This window comes from Nomascus leucogenys, chromosome 23 (genome assembly GCF_006542625.1).
Source record: "Nomascus leucogenys isolate Asia chromosome 23, Asia_NLE_v1, whole genome shotgun sequence".
NCBI lineage: Eukaryota > Metazoa > Chordata > Mammalia > Primates > Hylobatidae > Nomascus > Nomascus leucogenys.
In genome coordinates this window covers 28,011,617-28,030,038 of record NC_044403.1, presented here as the reverse complement: position 1 = coordinate 28,030,038, position 18,422 = coordinate 28,011,617, and the positions used below count along the sequence as shown (strand labels likewise).

Below are 18,422 nucleotides of genomic sequence, written 5' to 3'. Positions count from 1 at the left end.
AATTCATTCCATATGTGTCGTGTGTGTAGAGGGGGCGGGTAGTTTTTAACTCTCAGTGTTATAGCATCATTAATGGAACTCCAAACAGAAGAAAATTTTTTTTCTTCTTGCCCATGACTGCCAACCTATGTCAGGATTTTTGTTTGAAAATGACAGAAGCTGAATTCAAAAGCATTTTAAACAACGGAAGACATTTATGGACTTAAGTAAGTGGAGAATCAGAAAGGGTAGATGTAGTTTCAGGCACAGCAGGATCCAGGAATTCAAATGAGGTTGTAGGGCTCAGACTCCCTCTTCATCTATTAGCCTTGCTTCTCACTATGGTTAACTTCATCCTGATGACAGGCCCTGCTCAGAAGTTAACCACCAACATCCAGTCAAAAGATACAGGCTTCCTTGCTAACAGGGAGTCTCCAAAATGATTGTGACACAGAAACTGTGACTGGGAGACTGGGATGCTTGGCCAGTCTGGGCCCCAAGCCCACAGTGATGGTGAAGGCAGTGTGACTGATGCTTTTCTAGACTAGAGCAAGGGATGGAAGGTTTCCCAAAGGAAGGGAAGCTAGGTAAACAGGCAGGACATGTTCACTCATCTACCATACGCCAAATCTAAGTATGTCTTTTTACTTCCCTTTCTAATCCTCAGCTACACAAATACATACTTTTTATGTGGTTGTCATAGGATAGATAGAATTTTACATGAAACTTAAGATCATAACATCAGAAACAACATAGAATATATAAAAATAGTTTTCTTTTTTACTTGCCATTTGGATTAACCTCCCCCCAATACAGTTTTCATTTTAATTGTTGCATAATATTTTATGAAGGGGGACACCAGGTCATTGAAGCAATGGATTTGGACGTAATCTCCCAGGAAAAATCTTGAGTTAGAATAGCAGAGGGTTGAGAGAAAGTCCCAGGAAAGACAAATATATAAGGAGTTGCCAGAGTTGAGGAGGTCCCCCAAGAGACCCAGAGATACAGAAAGAAAATTAGAAGCCAATGGAGAAGTTTCTAAAAGGAAAGGGGAGTCAGGAATAGAAAATTCCACAGAAAATCCAGGCTAAGAATAGAAAATATTTCTTAAGTGGGGTGATATGGACATTAAGTCAGAGCAGCGTTAGAACAGGGAACTTACCGCAGTTTCTATAGCCAGAAAGCCACAAAACCAGCAATAGAACTCAGATCCTTGGGAACATTCTTGACACGATCTTCAACCATGGATGAAGTTGGAGGTGGACACTGTTCTGCAGCTGTACAGAGACTAAGAAGCCAAGTCTTCAACATTGTAATCAGGATGATTTTGATTGAATATTCGAAAGTATCTTCTGATTTTCATGGTTATAAAAGGTTAAAATGAATTCTTGATAAACTGTGGCTTACTTTAAGAGCACAGTTTAAATAAGGAAGCTGCAAATTGTGACACAGACAGCGGACAGGCTGAGTGACCTTCAGCAGGGCCTCTCAGTCCAGCTCTGTTTCACCCCTGCCATTCATCTGGTTATTTTTTTCACTCCTGGGATTTCTTTACCTGATTGTCCCAAGGAAACAAAACATGTGGAGCCCTTTAATTGTAATTTTTTAATTTTACGTCCTTGCTCGCATGGACAGGAAAATCTGCAAAATCCAGTGACTAGCATAAGGTGACATGTCTTTGATGAGAGTGGTATGAAGATAATGTTAGGGCTCTGTGAGGATATAGAGGGGGAGATGTGGAAGTGAGAAAGAAGGGCGGGGATAAGGGCCGGCCCCACTGCCAGAAGAGGGGAAAGCAGTGGGGTTGCCAATCACAGGTTCACCATCAGCCAGTCCAGCAGCTGCAGCGGTGTGACATTCCCCACCGCCTCGTTCAGCTGGCGCTCCTTCTCATAGCGCAGCACTGACTGCAGAACCTCGCCCACGCTGCATCCTTTGTCCACAGCAGCAGCTGAGAGCTGAAGTAGCTGTGAAAGGAAAGAAAACACCAGTGGTGAGGCACAGCATCTCATGGCAGGCCAGATGGAGCCTGCCAAGGCTAGAGCAGAGAGGCCAGGCAGACCTTGGGAAACTGCAACACAGACTTTAAAGTTTGCTGGCCTGTTTAACAGAAGGAGGTTGGTGACATCATTCTTAGTTTAAAGAAGAGATGTTAACACCCACCTGTCCATGATCTTGCTCTCTAAGAATTCTAAGGTTCTAAGCTCACCCTAATATCATAAAAGTCTCCATCACTGTCCTAAGATCAATAAGGCAAGATGGAAAATATCCAGTGGACAAATGTGGATGCTGCTTTCCATGCCCCATAGACCACAGAGTCCTAACATGTTAGAGCAAAAAGGCACCTCAGAGATCAATTCAACCCTCATGAAAATGTTTCCCAGAGAAGTACAGAGATTTGTCAGAATTAACTGCTAGTAATTAGCAGAACCAAAATTCATTGCAGGTATTGGATCCTATCTTTAGCTCTTTTTCCAAGTACAAAATGAGAAAAGTTAGTTAAGCAACCATTCTAATATAAATACAACGCTGTCATTTATCTGGAATCCTAAGGGCAACAAACTCTCTCAAGTAATCAGATTTTTATTTTGTTCATTTTGCTCTTGACTTTTTACGACAAAGGGCAGGCAGATAAACAGACCAAATATTGAGATCCTCTTCAGAAAGAGAAATATCCATGTGAGAAACTGAAATAGGAGAACCAAATAGAAATTTTAGAACTAAAACTTACCTACAAAATATAAAATAAAAACGTATCAGATGGGCTAAATAGCAGAATGTAAATGAGAGAGGAAAGTCAGTAAACTTGAAGGTAGATCAATAGAAATTATCCATGCTGAACAACATACAAGATTGATTAAACTTATTTCAAAAAATATTTAAAAATAAACAGAGCCCAAGGACTTGTCAATACCAAAACTTTAACATTTATGTTATTAGAATATCAAAGGAGCAGAGAAAAGCGATGATGCAAAACACATTTGAAGAAACAATGGAGGAAAGTATTCCCAATTTGCCAAAAAGTTTTAAACCTACACATTCAAAAATCTCAGGGTACCTAAAATAAAACAAACCCAAACCCAAACCCAAACAAATTAACTCAAAGACCTACCATAACTAAATTGCTGAAAATTAAAGAAAAAGAAGAAAATCTTAAAAGCATCCAGAGAAAACCATTTATAGGGGAACTGCAAGTCAAATGACAGCCAATTTCTCATCAGAAACCATAGAGGACAGAAGAAAGTGGCACATCTTTTACCTGCTAAGAGAAAAAAACTTGCCAAATTAGAATTCTATATCCAGCAGAAATTATAACTCAAGAATGAAAGTCAAATAAAGACATTGTCAGATTAAATAAAACTGAGAGAATTCATTGCCAGAAAATGTGTTCTAAAAGAATCGCTAAAGGAAGTTCTTCAGAGAGAAGGACGATGATATCAGAAGGAAACTGGGAACATTAAGAATGAATGAAGAGCAACACAAACAGTAAAACTCTCAGTATAAAGAGCAGGCTATCCTCTTCTGTTCTTTAAAATATGTTTTAAGGGCCGAGACAGTGGCTCACGCCTGTAATCCCAGTACTTTGGGAGGCTGAGGTAGGAGGATCACCTGAGGTCAGGAGTTTGATACCAGCCTGGCCAACATGGCAAACCCCCGTCTCTACTAAAAACACAGAAATAACTGGGCATTGTGGCACGTGCCTGTAATCCCAGCTACTCGAGAGGCTGAGGCAAGAGAATCGCTTGAACCCAGGAGGCGGAGGTTGCAATGAGCCAAGATCACGCCACTGCACTCCAACCTGGACAACAGAGTGAGATTCTGTCTCAAAAAAAAAAAAAATGTTTTAAGGTTGAAAGCAAAAGTAACATTGAGGGTTTTTTCAAAGTATGTAGATTAAATACATAAAGCAACTCAACTATAAAGGGAGAAGGATAAAGGAACCTTATATGGTAGTAATATTTCTACATTCCAGCTTAAGTGGTAAACTATTAACGCTACATGGATTCTGAGAAGTTGGTATGTATATCGTAATCCCTAGATTAACCACTAAAAAAACTACACAAAAAGATATAGTCAAAAATGCAACAGATAAATTAAAATGGAATACTAAAACATGTTCAAATAGTCCAAGAGAAGGCAACAAAGGGAAAACAGGAAGAAAAAAGAGAGAAGCAACAAAAAATAAAATGGTAAACTTAAATCCGAACATATCCATAAATTGGGCTAAGCTAAGCATAAATGATCTAAACATATCAAATGTCAGAAGGGACAAAAAATGTAACCCAAGTGTATGCTGCCTACAAAAAACCTCACTTCAAATATAATAAGTTAAAATTATAGGAAAAGATGTACCATGGAAATGCCAATCAAAAGAAGACTTGAATCTAACATTTATGGTCAATAGGATTTTTTAATAAAGGAGATGGACAATTCAGAGGGGCCAGATTCTCAGTGCTCTTTTCAACAAATGGTGCCAAGATAAGCTTCATATCTATATGCAAAATATTGAATTTGGACTCCTACCTCACAAAAATTAACTCAAAGTAGATCATAGACCTAAATGTAAGAGCTAAAATTATCAAGCATGTAGACAAGAACAAGGAGAAAATCTTCATGGCCTTGCATAGGTCAAGGTTTCTAGCTCTCAGCCCTCCTGGCCTTCTGGGTTTGTTGTGGGGCTATTTTGCCCATTGCATGTTGTTTACCAGTATCCTTGGCCTCTACCTGTTTGACTCCAGTGCTAACCCCTTTCTCTGTTGTGACAGCCAACTACGTCTCCAGACATTGCCAAATGTCCCCTGGGGGGCAATATTGCTCCTGGTTGAGAACCACTGGGTAGGCAAAAATGTGTTTTGACACTAAAATCACAAGACGTAAAAGTAAAAAATGATAAACTGGTTGTCATCTAGTTAGACTTCATTTTGCTCTTCAAAAGACTCCATTAAATGAAAAGATAAGCCGCAAACTGAGAGAAAATATTTGCAAAAATATATCAGATAAAGGACTTGTATCCAGAATATATAAAAGACCTCTTATAATTCTAATCAAGAAGAAAACAATCCAACCAAATTATGGGTGAAAGAATTGCACAGGTATCTCACTAAAGAATATATATGAATGGCTAATGAGCATGTAATAGAATAACATGCTCAATATTTTTCATCATTTTAATGTATGTATGCCAAATGAAATCCACAACGAGGTACCACTATACTTATTACAATAAATGAAAGAATAATATTGACCAGGATGTGGAGAAACTGAAACCTGTGTAAATTACTGGTAAAAATGTAAAATGCTACAGCCACTTCAGGAAATAGTTTGGCAATTTCTTAAGAAATTACACTAAACCGGTCAGGTGTGGTGGCTCATGCCTGTTTTCCTGGCACTTTGGGAGGCCGAGGTGTTCAGATCACTTGAGCCCTGGAGTTTGAGACCAGCCTGGGCAACATGACAAGACCCCATCTCTACAAAAAAATACAACAATTAACTGGGCGTGGTGGGGGGTGCCTGTAGTCCCAGCTACTTGGGAGGCTGAGGTGGGAGGATCACTTAAGCCTAGGGAGTCTGAGGCTGCAGTGACTATGATTATGCCACTGCACTCCAGCCTGGGCAAGAGAGAGAGACCCTGTCTCAAAAAAAAAAAAAAAAAAAAAAAAAAGAAAGAAAATAAATTACATTTATTGAATTACACTTATTGTAACATGTTGCAATTCCATTCCTCATTATCTGCCCAAGAGAAATGAAAACATACAACCACACAGACTTGTATGTGAATGCTCATAGTCGCATTACTCATAATAGGAAAAATGGAAACCATCTAAATATCTATTAACTGACAGATGGACAAACAAAATGTAGTATATCTACATAATGAAGTACTATTCAGCAATAAAAAGAAATACACTACTGATACATGCTACAACACAGATGAACCACAAAAACCTTACACTAAGTGTAAGGAGCCTGACATAAAAGATCACATACTTTATGGCTCCATTACAAAACTGTCAAGGAAAGGCAAATTTATAATGATGGCAAGGTTAATGGTTGCCCATGGATGGGGGATGAAAACTGGGAAATGTAAACACAAATAGTCTAGAAAATTCTGAGGCAGAGAAATAAAGTCTCCAGTCCTATCGGATATTCAAAAATATTACAGAATTACAGTAATTAAAATAAGATGCTATTGGTACAAGAGTAGATGGACAATTCAATGGCACAGAATAGAAAGTTTAGAAAAAGAATAGGAAAAAAATGAGACTGTGGCCAGACGCGGTGACTCACGCCTGTAATCCCAGCACTTTGGGAGGCCGAGGCAGGTGAATCATGAGGTCAGGAGTTCAAGACCAGCCTGGCCAAGATGGTGAAACCCCGTCTCTACTAAAAGTACAAAAATTACAGTGCGCCTGTAATTCCAGCTACTTGGGAGGCTGAGACAGGAGAATCTCTTGAACCTGGGGGGCGGAGGTTGCAGTGAGCCGAGATCGCGCCACTACACTCCAGCCTGGGTGACAGAGAGAGACTGTCTCAAAAAAAAAAAAAAAAAAAAGAGATTGTAACCCTACTTCATACCTTAATAAAAATGAATTCAAAATGTATTGAAGTCTTAAATATATTTTAAAAATCATAAAAGTACAGTCATACACTGCATAATGATGTTTCAGTGAACCACAGACTATACATATGATGGTGGTTCCATATGCTTATACTGGACCTGAAAAACTCCTATTTTCTAGTGATATCATAGTTATCGTAACAGAGCACAACACATTACTCACTTGTTTGGGGGTGATACTGCTGTAAACAAATCTACCGTGCTGCCAGTTATAGAAAAGGCTAGCACACACTATTACATGTAGTGGATAGTACTTCATAATGATAATAAATGACTACATTACTGATTTCTGTATCACTGTACTATACTTTTAGTGTTATTTTAGTCTACTACTTCTACTTATTAAAAAAATTAATTGTAAAACAGCCTCAGGCAGGTCCTTCGGGACAAAGGCATTGTCATCATAGGACGTAATAGCTCCATGAGTGTTACTTACCCTGAAGACCGTCTAGTGGGAGAACATGCAGAGGTGGAAGGCAATGATGTTGATGATCCTGACCCCGTGTGGGCCTAGGTCAATGTGTGTGTTTGTATCTTCATTTTTAATAAAAAGTAAAAAAATTAAATAGAAAAAAGCTTATAAAAAAGAATATAAAGAAAATGTTTTTGTATAACTGTACAATGTGTGTTTTAAGCTAAGTGTTATTACAAAAGAGTCAAAAAGTTAAAAAAATTAAAAGTTTGTAACATAAAAATGTTACAGTAAGCTGCTAATTTATTATTGAAGAAAGAAAAATATTTTAAAATATTTAACGTAGCCTAAATATACAGTGTTCATGAAGTCTACAGCAGTGAACAGTAATGTCCTAGGCCTTCACATTCACTCACCACTCAGTCACTCACTCACCCAGAGCAACTTCTAGTCCTGTGAGCTCCATTCATGGTAAGTGACCTATACAGATGTACCATTTTTTATCTTCCAAATCATATTTTTACTGTACCTTTTCTATATTTAGATATGTTTAGATCCACATATACTGTGGTGTCACAACTGCTTACAGTATTCAGTACAGTAACATGCTGTATATAAGTGTGTAGCCTAGGAGCAATACGCCATACAATATAAGCTAGATATGCAGTAGGCTATACCAGCTAGGTTTGTGTAAGTACCGTCTATTACGTTCACACAATGAGGAAATCGCTTAATGACCCACTTCTCAGAACATATCCCCATGACTAAGCGATGCATGACTGTAATAGAAAAAAAAAAGGGAAACTTTTGCTAATATCGTAAAGTGGAGAATGTTTTCCAAAATATAACATAAAACCCAGCAAAAATAAAAGAAAAATGTCTCATATTTGATGACATTTGTATGGCAGAAACAAACTACAACAACAACAACAACAAAAAAAAACACCAATCAAAAGACCAATGGCAAAGGAAACATTTGTATTTAATATCATAAAAGTTGATTCCTTGTAATATATAAAACTCTTATAGATCAACAAGAAAAAGGCCTACAATGCAATAAAAAAATGGGCAGAACATAAAAAGAATACCTAGGAATACAGCTATCCAGGGAGGTGAAAATCTCTACAATGAGAATTACAAAACACTGCTCAAAGAAATCATAAATGACACAAACAAATGGAAAAATATTCCATTCTCATGGATAGAAAGAGTCAATATTGTTAAAATGATCATATTGCCCAAAGCAACTTAAATGTTCAATGCTATTCCTATTAAACTACCAATGAAATTCTTCATAGAACTAGGAAAAACTATTTTAAAATTCATATGGAACCAAAAAAGAGCCTGCCAACAGCCAAGGCAATCCTAGGTGAAAAGAACAAAGCTAGAGTCATCACATTACTCAACTTCAAACTATACTACAGGACCACAGTAACCAAAACAGCACGGTACTGGTACAAAAACAGACATATAGACCAATGGAACAGAATAGAGAGCCCAAAAATAAGGCCACACAGCTACAACCATCTGATCTTTGACAAAGCTGACAAAAACAAGCAATGGGGAAGGACTCCCTATTCAATAGGTGCTGGGATAACTGGCTAGCCATATACAGAAGATTGAAACTGGACCCCTTCCTTACACCATATACAAAAATCGACTCAAGATGGATTAAAGAGTTAAATGTAAGATTAAAAACTGTAAAAACCCTGGAAGACAACCTAGACAATACCATTCTGCACATAGGAACTGGCAAAGATTTCATGATGAATACACCAAAAGCAACTGCAACAAGAGCAAAAATTGACAAATGGGATCTAATTAAATTTAAGAGCTTCTGCACAGCAATAGTAACTATTAATAAACAGACAACCTACATAATGGAAGGAAATATTTGCAAACTATGCATCTGACAAAGGTCTAATGTTCAGCATCTATAAGGAACTGAAACAAATTTGCAAGAAAAAAACAACCCTATTAAAAAGTGGGCAAAGGACACAAACAGACTCTTTGCAAAAGAAGACATATGTGTGGCCAACAAGCACATAAAAACAAGCTTAATATCACTGGTCACTAGATAAACGCAAATCAAAACCATAATGAGATACCATCCCACACCAGTTAGAAAGACTATTATTAAAAGTAACAGCAAGCATGTGGAGAAAAGGCAACACTTATACACTGTTGGTGGGAGTGTAAATTAGTCCGACCATTGTCAAAAGCAGTGTGGCAATTCCTCAAAGAGCTAAAAACAGAACTACTATTCAACCCAGCAGTCCCATTACTGAGTGTATACCCAAAGGAATATAAATTGTTTTACCATAAAGACACGTGCACATGGATGTTCACTGCAACACTATTCACAATAACGAAGACATGGAGATAACCTAAATGCCTATTAATGGCAGATGGGATAAAGAAAACGTGGTACATATACACCATGGAATATTATGCAGCCATAAAAAAGAACACAGCCATTTACTTTGCAGGAACATGGATGCAGTTGGAGGCCATTGCCATTGGCAAATTAACTCAGGAACAGAAAATGAAATACAGCATGTTATCAGAAGTGGAAGTTAAATGATGAGAACACATGGACACAAAGAGGGAACAACAAACACTTGAGGGTGAAGGGTGGGAGGAAGAAGACACTCAGAAAGAAATAACTATTGGGTCAGTACTAGGCTTAGTACCTGGGTGACAAAATAATGTGTACAACAAACCTGTGTGACATGAGTTTACCTATATAACAAACAAGCACATATACCCCTGAACCTAAAATAAAGGTTAAAAAAAGAAAAATGGGCAGAAGTTATGACCAATTTATCCACAGAAGAGGAAATTCAAATGGTCTTAAATATATGCAAAGATACTCACCCTCATTCCTAGTAAGACAAAAAGTAAAGCAACTTAGCAAATTAAAAATTTTAGCATGCACTGTTGGTTAAAGTGTGAGGAAATAGTCCTCTTACACTGTTTTAATAGGTGTGTTAATTGGTACAAGCTCTATGGAAGGCAATTTGGAAACGTATCAAATTACACAAATAATATTCTCATTGACCTTGAAATTCCTTTCCTAGGGGTATAGCACATGTGAATACATTTGAATCTGTGCAAAATTATGCATATTCAAGGATATTCAGTGTAGCATTGCTTACAGTGCAAAATAGTGACAACTGAAATATCCATACATAGGGGAGTGGTTAAATATATAAAACATATATGATATACGAAATGGCTTCATATATTATAAAATATATAAAGCATATTATAAAATATATAAAGCCATTAAAAAGAATGTGACAGCTCTATATGTTGCAGAAGAGGACATATATATATATATATAAAATAATAATTTGTGACTTTATGTGTGTGTGTGTGTGTGTGTGTGTGTGTGTCTGTGTATTTCTGGAAGGATAAATAAGAAATTGATCCAAACGGTTTTTTTCTCCAGGGAAGGCAATGGGATAGAACACACAAATGAGAAAACAACCCTTAATTTTCACCGTGCATCCTTTTGTACTTTTGAATTTTGAACTATGCACACATATCATTTATTCAAAAATAAATACAAATGTATTTAAAGACATCGGGCTCACAGACATCCCAGTGACAGCAGGTTCAATCACCTGAATCAGTATGAGAATATTTGCATATATTAATCTCTTTTCAAAAAGTCATTTTTAGGTAGTTTCTTTGGTGTCTATGTCATCCCTGTTCTTAAAAATATACTAATAATCAGTGCGTCTATTTATTAGTTGAAGTTTGAACATGCTGCTTCTCATTCCTTCTACTCTTAGAAGGAGTCAATAAAATAGATGACTATCTTTATCTTTAGAGTAGACAGAGGTGTGTGTGTGTGTGTATGTGTGTGTATAAAAGTGGGGGACTGCAAGTCTATTGTCCTATTTTAGATACATGTTTCAATTCAAAATAATCTAAAACAACACATTCCAATACAAAAAAGTCTAAAGCCAGAATGTATTACGTATGTTATATATGACGGGTTTGATTTCAAAGATGGCTACAAAAGGCTTTCTCACACATTATACACCTGAAGGCTATGCTTATTTTCAGATTTTTTTTCATCAGCTTAAATTTTCTTCAGAATATAGCCTCCCACTCCCCACCTCTGCTAATTGCTATACACTATAAAATAGTTGTCTGTTTTACGGATTGGAAACCCTGCATGGAGACAGAGCTTGCCAACGACTCTTAGGGATAGATCTAATACTGGAAGTTCACATTGTCTTCTAGCCCAACTTGAATGTGCACACAACTCCCCTGGGTATTTTGCTAAAATGAAGATTCTGATTCAGTAGGTCTGGAGGGAAGTGTGAGATTCTGCACTTCTAAAAAGCTCCCAGGTGATGCCAATGTTGTAGGTCCACAGACTACACTTTAAGTAGCAAGTGTAGTCTTGCTAAGACCAAAGTCAAAGACCAGACAGTTTCTTGTTTAGGCTTGATATAGCCTAATCTGGATGCTCTGTAATCGTGTGTCTTCCCAGTCATCAGATAAACGTAGCGACCCAGTTGCAAGCGTTGCTAATACCATGTAAATACCACTTAATTAAGCAGAGAAAGCCTCTTGTTCCTTATCTTCTGATTTCTATGATGATGAAATTTTCTAAATAATCCTAGCCTCTTGTGCCACCCTTTGCTACTTAATGATTAACAGCAGTTGGTCCACTTTTCTCAATCAAGAGGAGATAATCAAAAGCACTGAGGAAGAGAAAACGAGAGAGAGAGAGAGAGAGAGAGAGAGAGAGCGAGCGAGCGAGAAGGCAGAGAAGAGAGAGAAGAGAAGTTTGTAGGGATGGTCTTTTTAATTCCCGCACTTCAGTATGAAGCAGCAGCATCTTGGGTTAAGTGTGCGTATTCTCCAGACTCAAACCCTCCCTTTGGTGAGCAGTTCTGATGCTTACTGTCACCTTGGGTGGAGGACAAGAAGTTACCAGGCACGTTTACCTTTATCAGTAATAACTGTGATAAGTTGATTTCCCATCTGTCTTATGCTTTAGTCTTACTTGTCAACTGTTCAGAGCTTAGGGTAGGGGAAAGAGGGGTGTTATCCACTGAATCCTTTCAAATCCCCAGCGCCACCTAGACAACCAGCTAAGACAGTAATGGCATGTTTGAAAAGTTCATAAATTCAGACTCTGCCTCTTCCCTAACACATCCCAGGGCTACTTTCCAGCTTCATCTCATCCTTTGAGCAATGCTGTCCTATCCAAAACTCAGCCTAGAGCCCAGACCTTAATCTAATTCTTTCACTAGGTCTCTTGGAGGTTCCTCATCTGTACACTCCTACTCCTAAATGCAGAAAACAGCAACATATCATTTATCCCCCTTTTCCCCTTTGATATGCCTTGTATTGGGCAAAATCTAATGTTACTTTATCCATTATCTCTGCCAAGAGGCATGATCTTCAAATCCCACTGTTCCCATTTTACCTTCTCTGTGGCTATCTTCCCATTTAGAAAGAAACCAGCACTTAAAGCCCTAGTTAAATCTTAATAAAGCTTCCAAATTCCTCTGCCTTTGTTTCTTACCTTCTCCTGGATCCCTTCATCATCACCAGCAAAGTACAAAATAGGGACATTGAGCTCAGAGGCAGCTACCCATTGAAGGACGGCTTGGAGCTGCTTGTTCTGAACTGTATCCGTTAGGTTGTGATTGCTGACAATCACCTTGGGTGCTGCACACCCTTCAGGGGGCTGTCCTGATATACCTCTCATTTCATTATGGATAGCTTGATAGGCATTCTGCAGGAGAGCTTCTGCTGACCCTGTGCCCTTGACTGGCAAACACTCATATAAACTATCTGGGAAGGCCAAAGTTAGCCTACTGGCATCTCCAGACTTGTCATCTCCCAACTTGTCATCTCCCAGCTCTGCCAACGAAGAATCACAGGACTTAGCAATGATGACACACAGCTTCATCACTGAGTTCATCAGATGTTCTACCATCTGCCCACTCACGTGGCCATCTATCTGGTTGACAACCATCTTGGTCAGCCCAGAAAGGGCACCAGGGGTCTCATCATCTTCATATAGTCTGGGGGGAGAAGAGGCTAACGGTCTTTCACACAACTTCCTATCTTCCTTAACTGGCTGTTCTGGCACCTTGGGTTCAGGGCTCTGGTCATGCTTGAAAATGGTCTCACTAAGTAAGTTCCGGATGAAATTGAAGAAAACACTCCTTAGGTCCTTCTTTTCTGCTTGCTCTTGGTCACCTACAATGGGAGCAGACTTAAGGCAGGATTCATCAGGAACTACAGGAGGCTCATTGGCAGGAAAGTTGGTGGTACCAGCAGCTTCAACGAAGCTCTGTGCATCCCTTCTTCCTCCCTGGGCCAGGTGATATTGAATCAGAAGAAGGGCAGACACGATCAGGTCCTTGGCCCAGGAGTCTGAATCATACATAAAATTCTCAGGTTTCTCTGGGGGATATGGAGGAGGGCCGAGGTTGCCAATATTTTCAGGGTACTCAAAGGAAATGTCTGATGCAGGCTTACACTGTGTGTTGGGAGCTTCAAATGTTGCATGCTGGAAACCTAGAGATTTACATTCTTTCTGCTGACTTTTGTGCCACAAGGTAAGCCCCTCTTTGATAATGTGCTCACCCAGAGTTTTGGCACAAGTCTCCTCCTCTGACTTGGGTTCAGAATACATTTTTTCTCTCAATTTAGTTTCAGATTTCATGGCAAAGTTCACATTTCGATTTTTAGGATCACTCATTCCTTTCATGGAGATGAGGGAATAACTCTCAGCCTTGTCTTGGGCTTTCCCGACATGCTCAGGTACTTTCTTGGCAAACATTACATTGTACAGCTTCCTTAGCATGGCATCCATGATATCTGTGGCCTTTTGGCTTCCATGAGAGAAGACAGTTCTTTTCACAGCCGAGACAAACTGTGTGTCAGACATGAGGGTCCCTGTGACGCTGTGGAGGTTCCTCATGAAGGAGTCGATGAGATCCGAGACCACCTCTTTTGCATGCTTGAGCAGAACTTTCTTCAGTAGGATGGTGGCAATGGTTGTGTCTTTCACTTGGATCTTCAGGGTCTTCATGATGGAGACCATCATATCAGACACCACACTGTTAGCATAGGTCATGATCCCTTCACTAATAGAAGCCGTAAAGTCATCAGGCCTTTCCTGCCCTTGAAACCTCTTTCTGTCCTGAGGAAAGAACCTTCCACCCTCTCTGGCATAATCTCCATTACGAGATTCAAACACTTCCTTATAGAAGAAGGACTTCTTAGAAGCAGGCTTGTCGTCTGGACTCTGTCTTTCTTTGGTGCTCTTCTTGATCTTCAAAATGGACTTGTGCTTCAAATTTGGGGGATTTTGTGATGATCCTGAGACTCTGTCTCCAGAGCCAGGAGCCTTGTCTGGGGCAGCATTCCTGGAACATGCAGAGACGGTCTCATTCACAAGCTCTGATGCTATCTTACTGAGGCTTTTGGTGGGTGTGGGTTCATTCCCCATGTACAATGACTGATAGACACATTTGTTTTCAGAACCATCGATCTTCTCATTGATCTCTTTGCGGGCCATGGCTATGACCAGATTCGTGAGGCGGTGAGCATAGAAGGAAACTTCATCTACTGAACTCCCGTTGCCAAGTTGGGCCCTGGGGCCCTGGCAAGGATTCTCTTTGTGAGTCATCTCAAAATGCAATCTTTCTAGAGTGCCCTTGGTGGTGTTGTTGTAATAGTCTACAGAGAAACCTTTGTGTGGGTCTCCTGAGTTGGACGTTTCCCCAGCAAATGATTCTCCGGGTTTAAACCTAACATCTTGGAACTCTGCTGTACTTTTCTCCAGGTCTCTGCGGAGCCAGCTGAGCACTCTGACAGGATCCGTGGAGGTGTCCTTAAAAATAGACAAGGATTCATCTGACTATAACAAAGCAAAGATATGGGATATTCAAGACAACCTCAAAGTTCAGTTACAAACGTCATCAGCCCTCTCAAGCTTGCTCCATCTTGGCAATAAAAGTAACCATTTATTGAGTACTCACTGTCTATCAGACATTGTTCCAAGTATTTCAAGTCTATTATCTCATTTAATTATTCTCATAATAAACCTGAGATTTAGCTCTCTTGTTATCCTCTTTTTACAGAGGAGGAAATTGAAGAACTGAGAGGTTAAGTTTGTAACTTACTTGAAATAATACAGCTAACCATTGATGGAGCAGAAATTCCTCCAGCCCTGGCAGTCTGACTCCACAGCCCATGCTCTCGGCTAGTATATTATATTGCTTCTAATGACATATATCTTTAAGATCGGATAGTCTGCTAAGGATAACGGCCTCCAGCTCCATCCATGTCCCTGTAAAGGACGTGATATCATTCTTTTTTATGGCTGCATAGTATTCCATGGTGTATACATACCACATTTTCTTTATCCAATCGATCACTGATGGGCATTTAGGTTGATTCATGAACAGAAAACCAAATACCACATGTTCATACTTATAAGTGGGAGCTAAATGATGAGAACACATGGACATACAGAGGGGAACAACACACACTGGGGCCTTTTGGAGAGTGGAGGTAGGGAGGAGGGAGAGGACAAGGAAAAATAACTAATGGGTACTAGGCTTAACACCTGGGTGATTAAATAATCTGTACAACTACCCCCATGACACAAGTTTACCTACGTAACAAACCTGCACATGTACCCCTGAACTTAAAATAAAAGTTAAAAAACAGATCTGACAGTCATCAGCTAGATAGAAGAGTTAGCATTTGAACTGAATCAGATTTTTTCTTGTTTTAATATTAATTGCTATTTTCTATGATTTACCTGTTTTTATTTAGATCTTATTACAAGTATAGTTTCCAAAAAAATTAGAAAATTCAGGGAAAATTGGATAATTAATCACTTTACCAGGCTGCACAAACACTATCTGGATATGTTAAAGGGCTTCCAATGGACTGACATCATTTAATTTAACAATCTGATTTATAATTCAGGAGTTAATATGTATGGGCAATTTATTAGTTTTGTGTGAATACAGATTCTTTGATGGACACTAGCTGTGATAAGCATATGAACGTGTTTATACGTTTATAAATTGTACAATCTTCATGTGGGAAAAACTCTGAAACATAGGATAAAATAACATAATATATATGAAAGTCTGCTATTTGTTATCAAATGTAAAGAATCACTGTAATTATTGGAGTTCATATGTCTATCTGGGAATAACCACAGATATTACCCACCTTTAAAGAACAATTCGGTGTTTTTATTACCAAGTGTAATATAGTTACTAGTTACTATTTGTGAAGTACTCATAATGTTTGCCAGGCACTGTGCTAAATGCTTTATAGGCACTATTTTGTTTAATCCTCATATTCGCCTAGTAAGATAGGTTTTACTCTTCCAGTTTCACAGGTAAGAAAACAGAGACTTAGAGAAGTTAAATAGTTTGCCAGACATCTCACAGCTAGTCCATGGTGGGGTTTCGTATTCAGATGCAATTCTGATTCTAAAATCTGGGCTCTCCGCCTCTACAATATCCTGCTGTGCTTTGATTACTTGGAAAGAAAAGAAAAGAAAAGCAGTTGTGCTGGTTGTCTGCAGGCCTGGTTTAAGTGGCTTGTTACCATGTTGGAGTTAAGATCCACTGCGCTTGGTTCAAAATTCTCCCAAATGGTTCTCCTAATTAGAATAATAGCTACTATATGGGGTGTTTTGTGCTTTAGTGGAAAACTACACATTATCTATAGCATACCCTTCCACATTATCTGATTCTCATTCTCTTGGAGCTATTTTACAACTCTGTTAACTGTGACAACTGACATCAATGCAATATAATTCTTGTCTAGACACCTATAGGGGAGGGCCGACTCACTGCCTCTCCCACTGTAGAGAAGGTCAGTTTGCCTCCAATGGCACGTTCACTTCAATATTTCCAAGCTATACGTGTCTTTTGAACCTCACCAGTTCCTTGTTAATGAGTTAAATAAAATCTTTAACACATTCATTTTTATATATGTATGGAAGTCATTATTTTGCCCTTCTTTGAAAATTACCTTTTAATGATTTTGGAAGTCTTCCACCAAGATGCCCAATAGAGCCACATAATGGAGATAAATGTCCTCATGAGACAGGTGCACTAGGTGTGTCTTTTCTCAGCCCCCAGAGTAGCAATAGAAGTTTGCAGACATTTGGTTTTTCTAGTTTTAATTTTCCTCTCTACTAATTTTGTTGTTGGTTCTCACTTCGGTTTGTTTATGGCCGATTGGTGGCAGCAATGATTGGAAATTCGATTTTATGTCTGACCATTTGGTAATCTCTTTTATGGATTAATGATTTATAGAATTATATTCTCTGTTGGGTGTCAGGCAACAGAAAATCTGTTTTGACAGCATTTTTTGTCCATCTTAAGCTCATCAATTAAGACGTTTGTGCTCACTTGGGAGGAGAAGTGCTCTTTGATATCCGGACAGGTGAGTTTTATGTTTCTGGTTTATTTTTGCCATAAAGTGTGGCTGAAAGTTTAGAATTGAAGCTATAAACTGTCTCTATCAGTGTCTGTATCACTATGTGTCTATAATTCAGAAAATGTTAGGTGTAAGCAGCAATGTCTTCCTCCAGAGAGTATTAATGTGTTATACTATGAAGTCTCTTAAAGGAAGTTTATTCTGATTGGTGCGTGCTCACACACACACACACGCACACAAACACACACTTATATAAATTACATATTCTTGTATCCCCAGAAAATAAGGAAATCAAGCTCCTAATACTTAAAATATTCAAAGGGAATGCTAAGAAAACAAAGTATTTTTATGGAACCTAACTCAGAAACATTTTAGAAACCCAAATTCACATAAATTAGGTAAATCTTTGGCAAATAATACTAGTTTAATAATTTTGGTTTAATGAAAACAGCTATATCTTATTTATCAATGTTAGACATTATACAGTTGTATGCTTTTATTTTGCTTTGATATACTTTTCATAAACTCATACAGGTTTACAGATCCAAAAAAGCCAGCATTACTTCTATTTAATGTTTAAGATTATGAAAAATGTAAATTTGCATTTAACCAAGTTGAATAATCATTCTGACAAACTTTATTTCAACAGTTATTATGTTTTATAGTATGTCAGCCTAATGATAAGTTTCCAACATCTTTATATAACTTAAAACACTGGAGTGGCATTACACTGAGTTAATGCATATTCACTGGACATGTAAATCATTTCTAAGTAAGATGGAACACTGAGCCATTGATGGCTAAACGTAAAGTTTATATGCTTTGTTTATTAGTTTTATCACTTACAGAGAGGCTATATCTTTAAATCTGTTAATAAGTCTGTTCATCTTCTCCACTTAGAGAGGTGGTATAAGGGGTGTATGTGACTGTAGGAAGTCGTCTTCATGTGTA

General features: G+C 38.4%; 1 protein-coding gene across 2 annotated transcripts in view; it reads right to left on the bottom strand.

The window, feature by feature from the left end:
• Nucleotides 1–171: 171 nt before the first annotated feature.
• Nucleotides 172–18,422, bottom strand: part of AKAP3 (A-kinase anchoring protein 3) — a 35,754-nt gene continuing 17,503 nt past the window's right edge. The window contains exons 4-6 of one of the 2 annotated variants that reach the window (XR_004028341.1): nt 12,565–14,889; nt 1,142–1,946; nt 172–348 (exon numbers count right to left, since the gene is read on the bottom strand). Coding sequence is in view for 1 of the 2 variants with exons in the window: in XM_030804876.1 (XP_030660736.1) it covers nt 1,791–1,946; nt 12,565–14,889 (2,481 nt within the window). In the remaining variant the exon portion in view is untranslated. Of the gene's footprint in view, nt 349–1,141; nt 1,947–12,564; nt 14,890–18,422 lie in introns of those variants that run through there. The other variant, XM_030804876.1, reaches the window with a different exon arrangement.